Below are 20,101 nucleotides of genomic sequence, written 5' to 3' on the forward strand. Positions count from 1 at the left end.
GAGTGACACGTCACGAATCAAATCCCTAATTCAAACAAAAAAAAAAAGCTTTCCATAAATCAAAATCACATCTTTCTACTTCTCCCAAATCGGAATCACTTACATTGAAACCCTAGAATCATGGCAACCACACCGGCAATGCAAACGACGTTCGTGTCATCGACGAGCTTTCTGAAACAAGCGAGACCTTCTTCTTCGTGGGGATCATCATCACCGAACAATGTGATTTTTCCAAGAAACAAGAGATCTTCTTCTTCTTCTTCTTCCGTAGTTGTCGCCGCCGTCGGTGATGTCTCTTCGGACGGAACCATCTACTTGATCGGAGGAGCCATCGCCGTTGCTCTCGTCGGAACTGCATTCCCGATCCTCTTCAAACGCCAAGACACGTACGTAAACCACTCTCTCATCTTTTTGAATTAAACCGGTTTTGATGCTTGTTAAACCAAATTAGACTCAGTTTCTCTGATTAAATGTCCGGTTCAACCTTTGGATTACTTTAACCATACTGATTCTGAATTAACCGAACTAAATCCTCTGTTTATGGTTTGCTTGCCTGATTGAAACAAATTAAGCCTGTTAAGAACATATCTTAACCGGTGAACCGAAAGAGAAATCATCATATAGTGTAGAAGGCATGAAAATGTGGTGTGGTATATAGGTGTCCGGAATGTGACGGAGCAGGATTTGTGAGGAAGGGAAGAGCAACTCTGAGGGCGAATGCGGCACGCAAGGATCTTCCTCAGATCGTTTGCGCAAACTGCAATGGACTCGGAAAGCTTAACCAGATTGACAAATCTTCCTAATTATCATTATTATTATTATATAATCTTTTTTGGACAAAGACAAATCAATAACTATATATTTCTATCTCCTGTTTGTGTATGTAAAAAAACACTCCATCTATATTACTCTTCTTCTCTGTAAGTGAATTATTCGGTTATTTCTCTGACAAGATAGCCTGGGTTGCTTGCTTGGTGTTGGTGAAACAATAGCTTTTGTTGTTGTAAGTTTCTTGTGCTGTAAGAAATACTCTATGAAAGGAATGATCAATGGTTTGCTTGCTTGGTGTTGGTGAAACAACCCAGCAGATCACTGCTTCATCAGGTTGATGAATGGTTTGCTTGCTTGGTGTTGGTGAAACAACCCAGCAGATCACTGCTTCATCAGGTTGATGAATGGTTTGCTTGCTTGGTGTTGGTGAAACAACCCAGCAGATCACTGCTTCATCAAGTTGGGCTAAGGGCCGGTCCAATGAGCGTTTCGTTGTGTTGGGCTGCTTCTTTGTCTTATTGCTTTTGTTGTTGGATTTGTCATTATTACTTCAATATACAGAGATGATGCAGTGAGAAAAATTATAGTATATGTAAAAAAGTACTAGTAATCTCTCTAGTGGGGCAAATTAAATTCTATATAGGCCTGACCGTCCTGACGGATACATTAAATTTTATTTCTTCAAAACATTTTTTAGTGGGAAATCAATGACCAACTGTTTCTCTGTTTTGTAAAATAACCTCGCCAGAAACGTTTGTACTAATAATTTGTTCAAAACGAACATTATTATATCGAAACAACTGAAAAAAAAAAAGATTTTATACATGATCCTTACGCGTACAAAGTTAATGATGCTAAATTAAAGTTCCAATAGAATCTAGATTACATACAAAGAATCTAACTACAAACTGAAATTATGATTATACATACAAAGTATCTAACTATAAACTGAAACTGAAACTTTTTTTTTTTTTTAATTACTATTTTATCTTACATTGACAGATGTCTTTACATACAAGTTTACATATGCAAATTTACATAATATCATTCAAATTCTATACTATAAAAGTGACTATTACTTCTTTTTATGTAATAACGATAGTTTTTAAAATTCTAATGAATTTTATTTTCTGCTATAGTTATGAATTCTTTATTTGAATTTGGTACATTCATTTGTTCTTAATAATCATTTGTAAAAAACATTCGAAACTAAAAAGTCCGAAGACAGCATCATATGTAAGGGAGACGTGGCAATTAAAGAAGATAAAAGAAACGTGACAATAATTTTACAACTTAAAATATCACAACACGTTTCGTTGCGTCCTCTGTTTTCTTCTTCTTCTTATTTATAGTCCTCTTCTTCGTCTTCTTCGACTTTGTGTTAGTTGTTACTAAGCAGATGAAGCAAAACGAGACATTCGATCAAGAAAGGGAAGATTTATATCAGACAGATGAAGAAGAAGACGAAGAAAGCCAAACTGGGAGCTCTGTTCCGTCAACACCGTTATCTCGTAACGGCTCCAATAACCCTTCCATTCCGTGGCCTCGAAGTTACCGGTACACCATTTCAAGAAAAATAACACTGCTCTATTTTTTTTTTTTGTTAGAGATCTCAAGAATGATAATATCTTTTTGTTTTCAATCTTCAGACAATCTATGGATATGTTGACTGGAGTTACACCTCCGCCCAGTACAAGTTTTGTCTCTTCGTTTCACCAGAGACGACCTAGCTCTGTTTTCGGTTCGTTTACTTCTTCACCGACCAAACAGCAGCTTCTCATCGAGAAAGATGAGATCCAAAACTCTTTTGTACCATCCATCAAATCATTTCTTGCTTCTCATCTCCAGCTATCAGTCCCTGCTGATCTGTTAACTCCCCAAGAAACCGGCAGTTGCACATTCTCTCAATCCGTTCTCAACGGTAATTATTGGAACATCATTAGGAGTGTTTTAATATAGATTTGATAATGAGAGATCTTCTTAGCGTTCTCTTTGTTGCAGGAATCAATGTTCTATGTGGAGTAGCTTTACTTACAATGCCTTACGCAGTGAAAGAAGGAGGATGGTTAGGGCTATTCATACTCTTCTCCTTTGGTGTTATCACTTTCTACACAGGTATTCTCCTCAAGATATGTCTCGAGAACTCGCCTGGGATCCACACTTACCCGGACATCGGTCAAGCTGTGTTTGGCATCACTGGACGCATCATCGTCTCTGTAAGATTCTCTTTTAAATCAATCTTGACTTTTGACTTTGAGTGTGAGTTGTGATCCTAACTTAATTTTGGGTTTGGAATTACTTTTCAGATACTTCTCTATGTGGAGTTATACGTAAGTACCAAACTCTATTTCATGTTTTTTATATCATATGAATCTAAGATCCTAGTTAACTTTTTTTGGTTATGTTTTTGTAGGCATCTTGTGTGGAATACATAATCATGATGAGTGATAACTTGTCAGGGATGTTCCCAAACACATCCTTATACATCACCGGATTATCACTAGACTCTCATCAAATTTTCGCCATTACAACGACTCTAGTAGTTCTTCCGACTGTTTGGCTCAAAGACCTCAGCTTATTGTCCTATCTTTCAGGTTCATCTCGTAATTAATTTGCACAGTTATCTCTGATATTTGATGTCTTTAGTTCTAAAGAGATGTTTATATTATTTATTAGCCGGAGGTGTCGTCTCTTCAATCTTGCTTGCGCTTTGCCTCTTTTGGACTGGATCAGTCGACGGGGTTGGATTTAACCTTAGCGGTAAAGCTCTTGATTTAACTAATATACCAGTCGCAATCGGAATTTACGGGTTTGGTTTTGTGGGTCACTCTGTTTTCCCCAACATATACTCTTCCATGAAAGAACCTTCCAAGTTTCCTATGGTGCTTCTCATCAGGTTAGAAAAGAAAAAAAAAAAACATATTTCTTGTAATCCAAGACACCTCTAGGTCAAATTTTCATCCCTTCTCATTGCATGAAATATCCGTTCGTTGCGTTATGCAGTTTTGGGTTTTGCACTCTATTTTACATCGCCGTTGCAGTTTGTGGATACACGATGTTTGGTGACGCAATTCAATCCCAATTTACACTGAACATGCCTCAGCAATTCACCTCATCTAAAATCGCAGTCTGGACGGCGGTTAGATAACCTTCCAAATCGAAAAAAAAAAAAAAAAAAAACTCATATCTTCTTCTCACAATGTTCATATAATAGTATTATGTTGTGTTCCTTTGGCATATTTTATAATTAGGTCGTTACACCAATGGCGAAATACGCTTTAACAATCACTCCAGTCATGCTAGGGTTAGAAGAACTAATACCGTCTTCGCTGAGATCCAAAGGTTTCTCTATTTTGTTTAGAACCATCGTAGTTCTCTCTACTTTGGTCGTCGCACTCACAGTTCCATTCTTCGGTAATCTCTCTTTCCTTTTTCCCATCACCCCTAACTTTGGTAACAAGTGGCCAAACTCGTTAATGTAACAACGTTTATTGCAGCTACTGTGGCGGCTCTGATGGGATCTTTCATCGCAATGCTTATCGTAAGTCTTCAAGTACAAATCAATCTCAATATAGTGGGCCTTCTGATTCCGAAATTAACGATCAAAATAAGTTGTTGACGATTTCGGTTTTGGTCTTGTCAGGCGTTAATATTCCCATGTCTATGTTACATCAGCGTTATGAAGGGTAGATTAACCAACTTTCAAGTAAGTAAAAAAAAAAAAAAAAAAAAAAAAACCTCGATTTAGAATTTTATATTTTCACATAAAATTGTGATTAAAATTTGTTTTTTCAGATGGGAGTTTGCATACTGATCATCATCATCGGCGTTGTGAGTGGTTGCTGCGGGACTTACTCTGCTATTGCGAGATTAATCGACGAGATGACCTGATTGGTTTTTGTTTGCGGAATAATAAACCGGATGCGATGCATTTGATTAGAAGAAATCTGTTTTTGATAAAACAAATAGTAATATTTTCTTAGAAATCAAACCAAAATTTTATTTGGATTACGGTTTATTGTATTTTTAATCATTTATCACATATATATATATGAATTTACTATCAACATGATTGAGTGGTGTTTCTAGACAAAATATGTTAAATATGTCCAAAATAAGTAGAAAACAAAAGGACACTATTGACTGGTGCACAATTTTAAATGAATTTGTTGGGAATATTTTGAAAATTGGGACTGGGTGCAGTGTTGATAATGAACATACAATTTTGGAAGTTAGTCAACAGAGAAGTTCGTAGGATACGAAGAATCCTAAAAATACCAGTCATCGTCAGCATAGCATGAAATCTACACCGCAATTTTAAAAATAAAAAGTGGAAACAAATATTATAAAAAAATTGATTTTGTTTCCATATATAGAAGAAATCTCTTTGACTCGCCGGAACACACAAAATACTCGTTCTCCGTCTATCTCTCTCCTTCTCTCTCTCTGCACTTTTTCTTTCTTCTACGTTTCTTCTCAGATTGAGAAAGAAACAAGAAAAACAAAAAGAAGATATGAAACTCGACGAAGAATTCTTACACGACAGAGACCATTCGTTTCTTACTGATGACGAAGAAAACCAAGCAGACCTTGCTTGTTCCGACGATGAACACCACGATGGAGAAGACGGTGAGTATCGTAGAAACGGAGCGAATTCTGATTCCTCATCTCCCTTATCTCGAGACCGTTCGGAAAACAATCTCTCCGATGTCTCAAATCCTCCATGGCCACAAAGCTATCGGTAAAAAAAGACAAAACAAAAAAAAAAAATCATCAATTTCCTCTGTTTTTGTATTTTTGCAAATCTCTTTGGATTACAAAATTTCAGATGAATTTGTTTCAGACAATCAATGGATTTGTTGTCCGGAATGACTCCACCTACCGTGAGTTTCATGCCTCGAGGCAGTTCTTCTCGGAGATTAGTCTCTTCCTTTCTGAAGAAGCAACAACAATCTTCCTTCACGGATTCGTTTTCTTCTTCTTCAAGCAAACCACTTCTCTCTCAACCTGTTCCTGACAAAGACGAAACCATCTCACCCTTCAACCCTTCATCTCAGCTCAAGCTCTCCGTCACCGATCTTCCAGTACCGGAAACTAACCTCTGCTCTTTCTCTCAATCCGTCCTCAACGGTACATAGCTCTTAATCCCTAATGATGATTGCTTATGTCTGATTTGAATTGGATTTGGGGAGTAATGTAGTTGTTTTCAGGAACCAATGTTTTGTGCGGATTAGGGTTAATAACAATGCCTTATGCGATAAAAGAAAGTGGATGGCTTGGTTTGCTCATACTCTTGTTCTTCGGAGTCATCACTTGCTACACAGGTGTTCTCATGAAGAGATGTCTAGAAAGTTCTCCTGGTCTTCAAACTTACCCAGACATTGGTCAAGCCGCCTTTGGAATCACCGGTCGCTTCATCATCTCTGTAAGTTTGTTTCAGATCCATTTACCAACAATCCCTTCATATATAGATTCTCTTCCTTGAAACTGAAGCTTAGGTTTTTGTTCTGTTTCTTGAATTGCAGATTCTTCTGTACGTGGAGTTGTACGTAAGTAATACTTCTTCTGAGAACAGCTTTGGATTCTTCCATTAACTCTGTTTTTGTTAATTGTAACTTTGTTGTGTCCATAAATAGGCAGCTTGTGTGGAGTACATAATCATGATGAGCGATAACTTATCAGGACTATTCCCAAACATTTCATTAAGCATTGCTTCGGGGATATCACTAGACTCTTCTCAGATCTTTGCAATCTTGACCACCATTCTTGTTCTTCCAACAGTCTGGCTAAAAGATCTTAGCTTGCTTTCTTACCTTTCAGGTTTGGTTTTTCCCACTAAAATCTCTGTTTTAAGTTTATCTCCTCGATCGATTGGTTTAGATCTAATGGATGGACCATTCTTGCGGTTTTGAAACTGTAAAATCTAGTTGGTGGAGTCTTGGCGTCAATCTTGCTCGGTCTCTGCCTCTTCTGGATTGGTGTGGTCGATGGAATTGGGTTTCATGCAACAGGAAAAGTTTTTGACTTCAGTAACTTACCTGTCGCTATAGGAATTTTCGGTTTTGGTTACTCGCGTCATTCGGTTTTTCCTAACATCTACTCTTCAATGAAAGATCCTTCAAAGTTTCCTCTCGTCTTAGTCATCTGGTAAGTTCTTCTAGCTAGAGAAACCTCTCTCCTTACTTGTTTCACTCTGAACCCTAATTGACTTGCTCCTTTGCTGTCCTTTTTCTCTTATGCAGCTTTACTTTTTGCACATTCTTGTACATAGCTGTTGCCACCTGTGGCTACACCATGTTTGGCGAAGCGGTCGAATCACAGTTTACATTAAACATGCCTAAACAATTCTTTGCATCTAAAGTTGCGGTCTGGACAGCGGTAAAATACAACATTCTTTTATGTTCTCTGTATATAGTTAGTTGTACTTGTATAACCAGAAAGTGATTTTGTTTAACCTTCTAGGTCATCACACCTATGACAAAATACGCATTAACAATCACCCCAATCGTTATGAGTCTCGAAGAGCTTATTCCTATGGCTAAGATGAGATCACATGGTGTATCGATAATATTTAGAACAGTCCTAGTTACCTCTACTTTGGTGGTTGCTCTTTCAGTTCCTTTCTTCGGTAATTTCTTTATACCAAGACTGTCACTCTAACTTCCTAAGCAAGAAACACATATCACCATAGTTTCTCTAATCAAATATTCTCTATTACAGCGATCGTGGCAGCACTAATCGGATCCTTCCTTGCAATGCTTGTGGTAAGTTCTTCAATCTCAAGTAAAATTGAAATTAAAAATATTGATCAAACCACTGACATTTTTTGTTGTTGTTTCAGGCTCTTATCTTTCCATGTCTTTGTTATCTCAGTATCCTCAAGGGTAAATTAAGCAACACACAAGTAAGCACATATCCACTATATCATTTGATTCTCTTGGGGAATTTTAGTAAACTTTAACCGTTTTTTCTTTTTCTTTGTGTTGATTCATTTGTTCAGATTGGACTATGCGTATTCATTATACTCTTCGGGGTGGTGAGTGGTTGTTGTGGTACTTACTCGGCTATCTCAAGATTAGCCAATCAAATGACATGATTAACTGCAACATCGATCGTGGTTTATTCAGAGGTTTTTTTTTTTGGTTTTAGAAAACATATAGAGAGATGAAACCAAAAGATAGTCCCACAGTTTGGATTTAAAAATTGTCACAAAATGTATCATTCATATGTATCATGGTTTTCATTTAGCAAAAACTCAATATACATTATTCATTGGCAGCAAAATTCGTTGAAATGATTGGTCTTGCGAACTGCAATCATCAATATTCTCTCTAAAACTTAGACCACTGATCTGGTCTATAAATTACTTAAACCTATAGATTAATGCCACTAATTTACACTGACCAGAACTTATATATCAGTATTATAAAAGAGACCAGAGTAATTAATTTTAGTATGAAAAATGAAACTATAAAACCTACATATACATATTTCTATCATATGCTATAATTGCATAGTACAATGTAGAACCTAAAATATTGTGAATTCAAAGCAATGTGTGATGTGTCGTCACACGAACAACCTAGTGGGCAAGTGATAAGAAGTTGACAGTATTGATTGGGTAAGTGAAGGTATCCTGATTTGGAGCAGGACTCAATAAAAATGGACCCAACTCATAAATGATGGGGCTTTGTCCTAAAAACAGCAAGGCAAACAACATGTGCTACCATACTTCTCAATTTAAAAAAGTCTATTTCCATGTGAATGTCACATCTTTAAACTCTTTTTTTTTTTTTTGTTCTTTCCATCATTTTTATTCCATTTCACAAAAGTAGTTAACATTATGAAGTTCATTAGTTTATCTTACAGCTCGTTTGTTCTTTATTTAGTAGGTTAATTATTTGTTTCAAAATGGTTTGGGAAAAAGTGAATATAATGATAAACTGAAAAGTTCAAGTCTTTACATCTCTAAACATGGGATCCAAACTATATCACATGCAATGTCTTACTCATTTACAAGTCGTAGATATAAATTTCCCATGATGTGTTTGTTGCATTAGTCTCTCATGATGAAAATGATTAGAAGAAAAATAATTTTAAAAATATGGAGAAAACATTGGACTGTTTTAAAAATATGCGCACCGTCCAAACTTCCATGGCAAATCCATTGACGAAACCAAGGTAAACACACATGCTTAAGTGTTTTTTAATTAAAGAAAAAAAAACAGAAGTGTAAGCTTAAATTCATGAGTTTAATTAAGTAACAGAATTCAACCTTAATGAAGAGATTAAATACTATTAAAATCATTCCCTCTTAATTATTTGCCTCAGTTATAGAGCCGTCCACTGTACACACCCCCACACATTAAAAAATCCATCAGACTGAAACGATGCTATTCAAAATTTCTAACATGTTGATTAGTTCATGTCATTTGTGTTCATCAGTGTCGTACTCTTGCATATTAACTTTCCATATTGAATATCAACAGAAATTTTTAATTATTCATAACCAACATTCACATTTGTGTCTTTTCACAATTACTATTAAAACTAAAATAACACAAATAATTAAGGAATTCGGAATTTCAATCAAAAACACAATTTTAATATAAGGAAAATGATGACAGCGATAGATAATATTTACAGAATATTTTGTGAAAGCTATTTTTTTCTATAACAATTAATGAAAAAAAAAGTCTACTAATAATATATGTTATTTTCATGGAAGGAAAAATAAAACAAAAACAGAGATATTTTTCCAGCTGAAAAGAACAAAACATCTCTCATTGTTTGTTCAGTGAACTTGCACCAAACTCATCAAACTTCACTTCTTCTTCTTCTTCTTCTTCTTCTTCTTCACTAACCACATAGACATACTCAGTTTTGTTTTGCAAGAAACACACAAACTTCTTACAATAATCAAAATAAACTCTCATCATGTTCTCAAGATTACATCCTCTGTTTCATCTTCTTATTCTTCTCATTCTTTTCATTAGAACACATAAATGTTTCTCTTCTTCTTCTTCTTCTTCTTCTTCTTCTTATTCTTCATCTCAAACACTTGTTTTGCCTCTAAAGACCCGAATAACCCCAACGGATCATCGACCCACCGACAAACTCCATTTTCACCACAACGTCACTCTCACCGTTACTCTCACCGTCGGCACTCCTCCTCAAAACATCTCCTTGGTCATTGACACTGGCAGCGAACTCTCCTGGCTTCGCTGCAACCGTTCCTCTAACCCAAACCCGGTTAACAACTTCGACCCGACCCGTTCTTCCTCTTATTCCCCAGTCCCCTGTTCCTCACCCACTTGCCGTACCCGTACCCGAGACTTCCTCATACCAGCTTCTTGCGACTCAGACAAACTCTGCCACGCCACTCTCTCCTACGCCGACGCTTCCTCCTCCGAAGGCAACCTCGCCGCCGAGATTTTTCACTTCGGAAACTCCACCAACGACTCCAACCTCATTTTTGGGTGTATGGGATCCGTATCCGGATCCGACCCGGAAGAAGACTACAAGACAACCGGGTTATTGGGTATGAACCGTGGATCTCTCTCTTTCATATCTCAGATGGGTTTCCCCAAGTTCTCGTATTGCATCTCCGGCACCGACGACTTCCCCGGGTTCCTTCTCCTCGGCGACTCTAACTTCACGTGGTTAACGCCGTTAAATTACACGCCGTTAATTCGGATCTCGACGCCGCTACCTTATTTCGACCGTGTCGCTTACACCGTCCAGCTCACGGGGATTAAAGTTAACGGCAATCTTTTACCCATCCCTAAATCGGTTCTCGTACCGGATCATACCGGTGCTGGTCAAACCATGGTTGATTCCGGTACTCAGTTTACTTTCTTGCTTGGACCGGTTTACACCGCGCTTCGATCGGATTTCTTAAACCGGACAAACGGGATATTAACGGTTTACGAGGACCCGGATTTCGTTTTCCAAGGAACCATGGATTTGTGTTACCGGATTTCGCCAATCCGAATCAGGACCGGGATTCTCCACCGGTTACCAACGGTTTCCTTGGTTTTTGAAGGAGCCGAGATAGCGGTTTCGGGTCAGCCGCTATTATACCGAGTCCCGCATCTCACAGTTGGGAACGATTCGGTGTATTGTTTCACATTTGGAAACTCCGATCTTATGGGAATGGAGGCATACGTGATTGGACATCATCATCAGCAGAACATGTGGATCGAATTTGATCTACAGAGATCAAGAATCGGTTTAGCTCCGGTACAATGTGATGTATCCGGTCAGAGACTTGGAATCGGATCGTAATCCATAGATGATAGATATAACCACCCCCGTGTGTAATTATAGTTTTTTTTTTTGCCTACGTAGTAAATTGAGTAGAGTGAGACTTGTTCACGTGCGGGGATAGGGTAATAACTTCGAGTTGTTACTTGTTAAGTTGTTATTAGTAGTAGTTAGCTGTCTGTTTGATTTTGACATGGTTCTTACTTCTTACTTACCTCTTTTGCGTAATTAATTTTGCTTTTTAGGGTTTTTTTTTAATTCTCACAGTCTTTAATAATCATCAATTTTGTTGTGTGTTCCAAAAAATTAATCTTAAAAATCGCGAAATTGTTTTGACCTTTGTTGGGCGATGGAGTTCAAAAGAAGGCCCAACTAATTTTCCTCAAAAGAAGGCCCATAACCAAAGGTTTTTTTATTTTTGGCGGTCTGATGACAGTTCACACAAGTGGCTGACGTGTTATATATAAACACAAGGGTCCACAACAGTCTCACTCCCACGTGGGAAGATCACGCGTTTTACTGTCTTTTCCTTTAAAAAAATGTTTGGCTCACGCGCCGTTACACGTGCGGGCCTCTCTCATGAGCCAATGGTTTCGCGCCAGCTCAGGGCGTGAGTTGCAGTCGCCGCTGTTTGAGAACACGGGTTTGCTTTTCTCCTTTCCTTCTCTCTTAAACCAAACCCATTTGAAATATTTTTATTAATGTAAATTATTCAGAGTGGACACAAAACATAATAATCATCAAACTTCATCAGTCATCACCAACAACAGAGTATCTCTGGGTTTTGGAAGAATCTTGGGGGTAGCATCTTCTGAAATCATGGATGATGCAGATGAGTGTTGTAGCCCTTCTCTGGATCATAGGTTTTTTTTTTTTTTTTTTTTTAATTTCTTTTCAATCACATGTCACGAACAGAAGAAAATATATCTTCTTTTTACTTTTAACTTTTCCATAAATATCTATGTAAAGATTGAAACTTGATTTCAAAGACACGTATCTTGAATCTGAAAACATCACTCCTCGTTTCTCAGATATACTACTACTCTGTTGTTTGTTCTGCTTTCGTATGTTTCGGGAAAGTTTTCATTTTTAGTGAATTTGTAACTTCCTGAGCTCTTATATAGTATGGTGTCTGTAAGGTGTTTGATGGTTTTCCTCGCTGTGTGTTTAAGATGAATTGAGTTTGGTGTTTAGGATTTGTATTTCAACTTCATCCTGTTGTTTGATGGCTTAAGAGATACTCAACACTTCAATCTTTAAGTACAGCTAGAGCATAGCTTTATCTTTGCTCTTATCCAAATTTAAGATTCTGGACTTAGCTAAATTTATGATCCTTTCTCTTCATATCTCAGTGGTATTGATGATAAATGTTTTGTCTTTTGTTAAATGGTGTGAATACAACTAATATGGATATGACCCTTTATGGTATGAGTTGAGTATTACTCTTCTTTTTTTTTATCTTTTACCTCTTTTGTCTCAAAAGTCAAATTTATGACCTTTACTATACCTTAATTTGCTTTCAGTGATATCAACGATCCGATGGTGGTTGCTCTGGAATCTCTAGACTCAAGCAAAAAGAGAAAAGTACGTGCTGAAGAATCAGACTTGTTACCTCTGCCAAAACACTTCTGTCAGGATCAGCAACAAGCTTCTCTTCTTCTTGATTCTTCATGTCAATCATCAGATATAGAATATGCAGAATGCTCTTCTTATGCCACGGAAGACACAAAAACCAGCGAGGAGGCCTCATCTTCTGCATCTTTTACAAGCCCTTCTTTGTACATGTTTAAAGACTCTGTTTGTTCAACCGGAAGTTCTAGTTCTGGTTATGCTACATCAAGCATAGAACAGTCCTGTTCCAAAGTTGATCACAAAGCACAAGAAGATGCTGATGAAGACTTTACACTCATGGAATTCATTTGTCCCGACTCCGATTTAGCGGCTGAAGATCTTCAAGAGGTTCTGAATCCAGTTGGGTCTTATATTCTTTCTTCTGCAAGGTGGAGTGTCGGCAACCAAGGTAATCAATGAAAAGATGAAAAAGAGTTTAGTGTCATGCATTGCAACAGTGTGTATGGGATTCATTTGTGATATTGTTTCACCATTTGGATTGCAGATTCTGAAGAAGCTACAACGAAACCAACCATTGATCAAGAGTTTGAGCAGTACTTTTCAACACTTATGATGTAAGAACAACATGAATCTAGATATATGGATCAGTATCACTAATCACGGTAATATCTATGTAAATATTTCACCTTGTTTTGTTGGTTAGAAACATATAAAACCAGACCAGAGAAAACCTTTTTACATGTCCCCAATGTTGCAACTATATGTATGATCCATGGATGTCACCTTCAATACTATTAGTGTTCAGACACAAATACTGAAACGATTCACATTGATTATTTCCCTTAACCACTTATCCAAATACTGAAAAGAAAGAAAGAAAGAAAGCATAAAAAAAAAAAAACCAAAATCCTCTAAATCATATCTCTCAGCTTGGTTTCGAGAATAGAGCTTCGAGATCCTTCAGTGCATGTTCCTCAGTAGCTTTTACCGCCGCGAGAATTGGATGATAGTAATCAGAGTGATCACTCACACACTTTAGCAGTGTCCCAAAGAGTCCCGCACACTTGGTAACCAAATCTTTCTCGTTCTCCCCAGCTTCCTCATTGAAAGTGCAATTAACAGTCCAAGCCGTAAATGATTCTTTGCAAGAACCTCCTTCCATGAATGTTGTAATGCTCCTCTCGACTTCCTCTTCGCTTAGTTCATCTAAGGAAACCGTTGAAGGCAGTATAGCTTTCATTAAGCCTTCGTACAAATCTTTCTCCACAGTTTTTTTATCTGACGCAAGGATCGGCTGATAGTAATCAGAGTGAGCCTCCATACACTTCTGGAGCATCGGGTAACACGGACCTATAACTTCCTTCTTCTTTTCAGCTTCATACACGCAATCTAAAAAATCTGTAAATACTTCTTTGCATCCACCTCCCTTCATGAAATCATCATATCTACGCCAAGTGCTTGAGGGAACTCCTACGGACGGGGCTTGGTTGTTGTTTTGAGATTTGTGCTCCGGTTTCTGATCGGTAGATGATATGATCCCCATATTTTCTCAGCAGTGAAAGAGATCGGATCTTATGAAAATCGAGGAACCGAGGAAAAGGATAGGTCCCAAATAACTTTGTGAATGATACAATTAAGAGATGAGAAGATATATATAAAGGGATTACACGAGTACGTCAAGTAGACTAGGTATTTGAGTATTACAATTTTTTATTATTATTAATATATGTTAAGTACGAAGACAAGATAATCCTAAGCTCAAACAAATAGAGAATATATCTTAGGAAGAAAAGAAAAAAACAGAGAATATCCGCATAATAAACCGACACCAGTTTACCAAATCAATCCGAAAATATATGTACAAATATCTTTCAAGAGAGGATTGTTATATAAATAACATTAAAAAAAAAAAACAAATCATCTTAAATCACTGATATCTTAGCATTAATTTCAATTAATATATGTTATTTTGTATATTAAAAATAATATTCTTACAAATAAACAACACCAAAGGGTGTTTTTGAAAAATAATATAAAAATATATTTTAGAAATTCTATAATTTTTCCAAACAATCTCTATTTTAGAGGTGAGAATATATGTGGATTGGAATAAATTTGCCTATAAAATAGATTGTTATATTTTTCTCTATTTATAGAATTATAGAGAAAAAAAAATTAGAGATGGATTGGAGATACTCTTGTTAATGTGATGTCTTAGCATTAGCTTGAATTATTAATGTGATATCTTAGCATCTTAGCGTTAACTTGACTTATTAATGCGATTAGTTTATATGATGGTCACCATACATGCTTGTAAAATTATCCGAGGTCTGATTAGCTAGTTGGAATTGTAAAATTGTATGCACACATATAAATATTTTTAAAATTAAATTTTTTTTGTTTCGATTACTAAGAGTGTCTAGCCGAAACCCTTTAATGTGGGTCATTAATACACACGTATATAGTGCAAAACTTTTAAACAGAAAAATGCTCAAAATGGGGTTTTCCGCCCTTTAATGTGGGTCATTAATCTATTTCTTAATTTTTGACTATTGATATTTACTCTTTAATATTTTTTTATAGTATTTCATACTCCCTCCGTTTCATAATATAGGATGTTTAGAGAAGTCTTTTTGTTTCATAATATAGGATGTTTCCAACTTTCTATGCAACTTTTAGATTAAATTTATATTTTATATTATGCAGACTTGTTTATGATTGGTTAAACTTTTTAAAAGTAATTATTTCTTAATATGCGTGTTTTCACTAAAACATCTTATATTTTGAAACGGAGGGAGTATTATACATTTTTTGTTCATGACTTTCAGTTAACNTTCTGGTGTGGTCGAAGGATCCTTTGACGCAGGCTATCTCCTGAACGTTAAGGTTAAAGACAGTGACATCAAACTCAGAGGTCTCGTGTTCATACCGGACAGAGTCAAACCGGTCACTCCAGAAAACGACGTGGCTCCTCTTGTTAGAATGTATGGAAGAGAAGAGATCAAAAATAACCAAACTGATCAACCTGATCTCCCTATTGGTCAACCAATGAAGGATGCTGCTGTTGTCACTACTGACTCGGAGATTAATGAATATGCTCAAGCTTTAACATTAATGCAACATATGAGCAATGGCGCGGTTCAAGCTAAGGAAGCTACGCCTGAGAAAGATGAAGTGATGGAAGAAGCCGCTACTAGGTTAGTGGAGTTCTTTTCAAATCCAGTGAGGAACAGTGTGACTGCTCAAGCACCAAGTCCTGTCGTGGTTCAGAAAGGTGAGGCTCGTGGATTCAATCTTATGGAGGAACCGGTTTCTCAAGGAGAGAAAGTGCCAGAGGAGCTTCTGCTAGAGCTTGGAAACAAGACGACAACATTGATAGCAAACTTGTTTGGAGGAGAGAAGAAGAAGGCTGATCGCATCATGGAAGAAGAAGAAAAATATATTCTACAATATCATGAATTCTGTAAATATATACATATATAAGGTATATATGCCGTTGTTAATTAAACAATATAACTTTAAAATCGTTTAAAATCCTATTGAATTTAGTTTGACCAAAAACAATTTCTTTTTGTTTGACAGCACAAAACGATATTTATGTTTATTGAATATGTTCAAAGACACGCAGACTTAAAGTATAATACATGGCGAATCGCTCTCATAAAGGACTAGGATAGTGAGAAATGTCGAGATTTCTTTACAAACCAACGAGAACACCTTCGTCATCAAACGTGAGAAACTGAACCTTGGTGAGGATCTCTTGCTTGAGTTTTTCCTGCATGAGACATACTTCTCCAAGTGAGAGGCAACGATGAGTAGACGAATTCTTCCTTCTCAAATGCTTCTTCTGATCGTGATCAATCTTAGGCACGTCTTGTGTCACCAGAAGACTGTTGTTACGAGGAGCTTTATCCTCGTACGTCTTTGGCATCCACGAATCCTTAGGTGTTGTGCGTACCTTGGCTAAGAATTCTTTGCCGACCTCTTTGAGAACGTGTAAAATCCTCTGTGCGGGCCTCATCAGAGCCACATGAAGTCCGAATACAGCAGAAATCGCTGTATCAAACTGAACAAACCCAAAACCTTTACTCTGGCCATTCTCCTCAGCGCGAGGACGATATGAAAGATCCGTCTGAGACAACATTATTCGCATAGCCTTTCCCTTCAAAACAGTGTTGTTGAAGCAACCCATAGCATTCGATGCTATAATCCAGAGAACAAACAAGAAACAAGAAAAAAAGATTTGTCATCAGATTCTATAATCCAGAGAACAAACAAGAAACAAGAAAGAAAGATTTGTCATCAGATTCTTAATTGATCAACCGGAAAACCTAAATCAGTTAATTAAAGAAATCTAAAAGAGTTACAAGTTTTACATCCATGAGCGATTGATTAATGAAGTTTCTAAGGTTTTAACAAAAAAATAGGGTTTATACTAACTATGAGAACACGAGTACATGAGAGAGAGCTCCAACTTCCAAATCACTTAATTAAAGAAGTCTTAAAAAGTAAAGAACATGAGAGTGTTCATGTTGCAACCAAAAACGGGAGCCCAAGAACGAAGAAACGAGAAGGGATCAAATTAAAGTTGAAGTCATCTTGTTACCGCTAAGAGATGAATCGAAGTTGACGAAAGCGTAAGACAAAGATTCTCCGGTGATCGAGTCGCGGCAAAGATGAACGGAGACGACGGGACCAATCACGGAGAATTTGTCGATGAGATCTTTCTCCGTCACGTCTGGACTAAGATCACCGACGTAAAGCGAAGCAAACCTTGAAGACTGGTGCGTTTCCGATTTCACGAACGCCATGTTTGTTAGTTGATCAGTCGTTCTCTCTCGCTATCTCTCTCTCTCTTTCTCTCTTGCTTTCTCTAGGGTTTAGGAAATGAGCAGTGATAAATGACGAAGAAGCATATATGGAGGTACACATATATATATATATGATCGTACGTTCCGTTATAACCGCTTCTAGCGAGTGAGCAGCGCACACAACTACACGAGTATCTCATATAACTAACGAAGTATCAACTCGCATTAAAATTAAATTTTCCTAACTTCATACTTAGTTACTTACATACCATTATTTATTTTTGCACTTCTTTTTTCCATAATGCATGCATGCATGCATGATGCGTTATATAATAATACATTGCTACGGCTAATACTTTATTACACCAAATTATAAGACTCTATATATTTTAAATCGAAGTGAATCTATATCAAGCCGAATGTTATTATTCCATTATACTCCAAATAGAGTTTTATTATATGGTGTCCACAAATAAAATAAGTTGTAAAATGGCCGTGAAACTAAGTAAGCGTAGTTAAGTAGTGGCAATAATATTACAAATTGTAGTTGAATAGTGTAAGCTAATATATGACGAAACAAAATAAAGTGTGAGCTATATAATTTTTTCTTTCTAATTTTACTCCTAATTAAGTGAAATATAAAACCCTACTTAATATTATTTTAAAATATATTAATTTGGTATATGTGACATGAATGGGTTAAAGAGGTTTTACTGGTTCATGCATTTTAATGGATTTGGAAATCCAAGAAAAATTATGTGTTAATGTCTTATTCAAATCAATGATTTTAAAAATCATTATCAAAAAATCAAAATCATATGTTAATGGTCTTATCCATTTATAATTAATATTTAAAATTTTACTCTCTTTGTTCCAATATCTTATTATATAAAGTTGGGTTTCGAAAGTTAGCCATTAACAAGATTTTGACATGTGTCAAGTTATCAATCTCAGATTTTGACATATGTAAAAATTAATATTTAATAGGAGGAATTTGATTACAACAAAAATAAAATATTTTGTTTTTAAAAATATTAAAAATGTAAAAAGATAATTATCAAAAATTACAGAATTTATTAAAAAAATACAAAGTTTTTAAATAATTATAAGGAGATATATAATATATATATATATATATATATATATATATATATATATATATATATTTTTTCATAAAATTCGAAATTATAATATTATTTACTTATTTTTTAATTTAAAGTTATTAATTCTACAGAAAATATAGAAAGGATTAAGGAAAATGTACAGTTAATTATTAATTCTAAATTTTTGTAAATACTCACTTCTATATAAACATAGATCATCTCATATTTAAATAAATTATTCAAAAACACTGTTTTCAACTTTGTTTAATTGGAAAATTTAAAATATTATTTACTTATTTTTAATTTAAAATTATTAATTCTATAAAAAAAATAGAAAAGGGATTAAGGAGGAAAATATACAGTTAATTATTAATTCTAAATTTTTGTAAATACTCACTTCTATATAAACATAGGTCGTCTCATATTTAAAAAATTTATTCAAAAACATTGTTTTCAACTTTGTTTAATTAGAAAAAAAAATTTTATGGGAAGGTAAAATTTTCTTATTTTCTAAAACCAAAATTTTCTCCTACTTTCTCATTTTTTAGTTGGGAATAGTCGAATGGGTAAGATTAACATGTTGACCCAAAAAAAAAATTAATATATGCGTCTTCTTTTTCTAATATTGTATTTTAAAATTGATTGTAGTATTTTTAGATTGTTTTATTTAATTTATATTTTTATCTTTGAATTATTTGGGATTCATATATTATCGTGCTTATAATTTTCTATTGTTTCTTTAATTATGTCAAATTAATTTTCTTCTAAATTCTAACCTTGATTGGTTGGTCATAAACCCTTTTCTCATAACATAGATTTTGTGACGTTACAAAAAGATTGTTACTTTCATTGGTTGTTGGAGCAAGCCATTTTGAGATAACAAAAAGACGTGAACATGTTCTCTTCACACAGGAGGGCAGAGCCGAGGTTCTCTCTATAGTGGAGAAGGTTGGACACAAGGTTATTTTCCCAAGGCAGAAAGGTGGAGGAGGTTGGACGCAAGGTTATCTCCCCAAGGGAGAAAAGCGGAGCCAAGGTTCTCTCTATAGTGGAGGAGGTTGGACGCAAGGTTCTCTCCATAAGAGATGAGGACGGAGCCGAGGTTTTCTCCATGGTGGTCATACATTATTGTGAGGATAAATCATTGATTAGTATAATATGTAATCTATTTTTAATGCAAAATATTTTTTGAGCCAACAATTTTAGTAATTAAAAAACTATGCAGAAGTGAAAGTAAAATAGTTAGCTTAATGTATTCATATAGACATTTTCTAGGTAGGTGATAAAAGAATATATTTGTAACATAGAGTATATTTAGGTATTAAAAATACACTTTTAATGGTAACATACATAGAATATTTGTAAACGGATATAAATCAGTGTATTTTAACAATAATAAAATCTATAAATAACATACAACAAATTTTAATATAATTTATAAACCTTTAAATCCGCACATCGAGTGGGTCCTCATCTAGTATTGTATAATTAAGATCGTTTACGCTTTTTTATTTGAATCATTTTCTAAGATTTTCTCAAGTTTTTATGCACTTTTTTTTTTTTTTTTTTTTTTTTTTT

General features: G+C 35.4%; 7 protein-coding genes across 9 annotated transcripts; 6 read left to right on the plus strand and 1 right to left on the minus strand.

Annotated features, from left to right (window-relative positions):
- On the plus strand, window positions 31-1,061 carry LOC104768381. The gene is made up of 2 exons (XM_010492329.2): window positions 31-386; window positions 659-1,061. The coding sequence occupies exons 1-2, from the start codon at window positions 121-123 to the stop codon at window positions 801-803; spliced, it is 411 nt and encodes a 136-aa protein (XP_010490631.1). The 5' UTR covers window positions 31-120; the 3' UTR covers window positions 804-1,061.
- On the plus strand, window positions 2,171-4,761 carry LOC104768382 (vacuolar amino acid transporter 1-like). The gene is made up of 11 exons (XM_010492331.1): window positions 2,171-2,328; window positions 2,421-2,692; window positions 2,773-2,987; window positions 3,078-3,101; window positions 3,185-3,365; window positions 3,448-3,667; window positions 3,775-3,910; window positions 4,023-4,185; window positions 4,269-4,312; window positions 4,415-4,477; window positions 4,567-4,761. Exons 1-11 carry the CDS (start codon window positions 2,171-2,173, stop codon window positions 4,660-4,662), a joined length of 1,572 nt encoding a protein of 523 aa, XP_010490633.1. The 3' UTR covers window positions 4,663-4,761.
- LOC104768383 (vacuolar amino acid transporter 1-like) lies at window positions 5,159-8,068 on the plus strand. Of its 2 annotated transcripts, none has more exons than XM_010492332.1 (11): window positions 5,159-5,512; window positions 5,615-5,901; window positions 5,982-6,196; window positions 6,297-6,320; window positions 6,408-6,591; window positions 6,699-6,918; window positions 7,014-7,149; window positions 7,234-7,399; window positions 7,492-7,535; window positions 7,613-7,675; window positions 7,772-8,068. In XM_010492332.1, the coding sequence occupies exons 1-11, from the start codon at window positions 5,286-5,288 to the stop codon at window positions 7,865-7,867; spliced, it is 1,662 nt and encodes a 553-aa protein (XP_010490634.1). In that variant the 5' UTR covers window positions 5,159-5,285; the 3' UTR covers window positions 7,868-8,068. The 2 variants fall into 2 exon arrangements, with proteins under 2 accessions (XP_010490634.1, XP_010490635.1); XM_010492333.1 differs by having other exon boundaries at window positions 5,425-5,512; window positions 5,600-5,901.
- LOC104768384 (aspartic proteinase PCS1) lies at window positions 9,496-11,373 on the plus strand. The gene has a single exon (XM_010492334.2). It carries the CDS (start codon window positions 9,709-9,711, stop codon window positions 11,056-11,058), a length of 1,350 nt encoding a protein of 449 aa, XP_010490636.1. The 5' UTR covers window positions 9,496-9,708; the 3' UTR covers window positions 11,059-11,373.
- Window positions 11,746-13,353, plus strand: LOC104768385 (protein FAR-RED-ELONGATED HYPOCOTYL 1-LIKE). Of its 2 annotated transcripts, none has more exons than XM_010492335.2 (3): window positions 11,746-11,900; window positions 12,561-13,057; window positions 13,154-13,353. In XM_010492335.2, exons 1-3 carry the CDS (start codon window positions 11,857-11,859, stop codon window positions 13,225-13,227), a joined length of 615 nt encoding a protein of 204 aa, XP_010490637.1. In that variant the 5' UTR covers window positions 11,746-11,856; the 3' UTR covers window positions 13,228-13,353. The 2 variants fall into 2 exon arrangements, with proteins under 2 accessions (XP_010490637.1, XP_010490638.1); XM_010492336.2 differs by having other exon boundaries at window positions 11,756-12,462.
- Window positions 13,485-14,301, minus strand: LOC104768386. Its single transcript, XM_010492337.2, has one exon. The coding sequence runs from the start codon at window positions 14,150-14,152 to the stop codon at window positions 13,535-13,537; it is 618 nt and encodes a 205-aa protein (XP_010490639.1). The 5' UTR covers window positions 14,153-14,301; the 3' UTR covers window positions 13,485-13,534.
- On the plus strand, window positions 15,442-16,092 carry LOC104772088 (the record flags this gene model as incomplete). The annotated part of the gene is made up of 1 exon (XM_010496737.1): window positions 15,442-16,092. A coding segment is annotated over one exon (651 nt), but the record flags the coding sequence as incomplete, so codon positions are not given.

Source organism: Camelina sativa, chromosome 20 (genome assembly GCF_000633955.1).
Source record: "Camelina sativa cultivar DH55 chromosome 20, Cs, whole genome shotgun sequence".
Classification (NCBI taxonomy): Eukaryota; Viridiplantae; Streptophyta; class Magnoliopsida; order Brassicales; family Brassicaceae; genus Camelina; species Camelina sativa.

Bases quoted from the DNA above. Each gene is read 5' to 3' on its own strand.
- LOC104768381 (XM_010492329.2), top strand. From the start codon at position 121: ATGGCAACCACACCGGCAATGCAAACGACGTTCGTGTCATCGACGAGC. The intron at 387-658 runs GTACGTAAACCA...TGTGGTATATAG, and splicing joins CTCTTCAAACGCCAAGACAC to GTGTCCGGAATGTGACGGAG.
- LOC104768382 (XM_010492331.1), top strand. From the start codon at position 2,171: ATGAAGCAAAACGAGACATTCGATCAAGAAAGGGAAGATTTATATCAG. The intron at 3,366-3,447 runs GTTCATCTCGTA...ATTATTTATTAG, and splicing joins CTTATTGTCCTATCTTTCAG to CCGGAGGTGTCGTCTCTTCA. The intron at 4,186-4,268 runs GTAATCTCTCTT...CGTTTATTGCAG, and splicing joins ACTCACAGTTCCATTCTTCG to CTACTGTGGCGGCTCTGATG.
- LOC104768383 (XM_010492332.1), top strand. From the start codon at position 5,286: ATGAAACTCGACGAAGAATTCTTACACGACAGAGACCATTCGTTTCTT. The intron at 5,513-5,614 runs GTAAAAAAAGAC...AATTTGTTTCAG, and splicing joins CCATGGCCACAAAGCTATCG to ACAATCAATGGATTTGTTGT. The intron at 6,592-6,698 runs GTTTGGTTTTTC...TGTAAAATCTAG, and splicing joins CTTGCTTTCTTACCTTTCAG to TTGGTGGAGTCTTGGCGTCA.
- LOC104768384 (XM_010492334.2), top strand. From the start codon at position 9,709: ATGTTCTCAAGATTACATCCTCTGTTTCATCTTCTTATTCTTCTCATT.
- LOC104768385 (XM_010492335.2), top strand. From the start codon at position 11,857: ATGGATGATGCAGATGAGTGTTGTAGCCCTTCTCTGGATCATAG. The intron at 11,901-12,560 runs GTTTTTTTTTTT...ATTTGCTTTCAG, and splicing joins AGCCCTTCTCTGGATCATAG to TGATATCAACGATCCGATGG. The intron at 13,058-13,153 runs GTAATCAATGAA...TTTGGATTGCAG, and splicing joins GTGGAGTGTCGGCAACCAAG to ATTCTGAAGAAGCTACAACG.
- LOC104768386 (XM_010492337.2), bottom strand. From the start codon at position 14,152: ATGGGGATCATATCATCTACCGATCAGAAACCGGAGCACAAATCTCAA.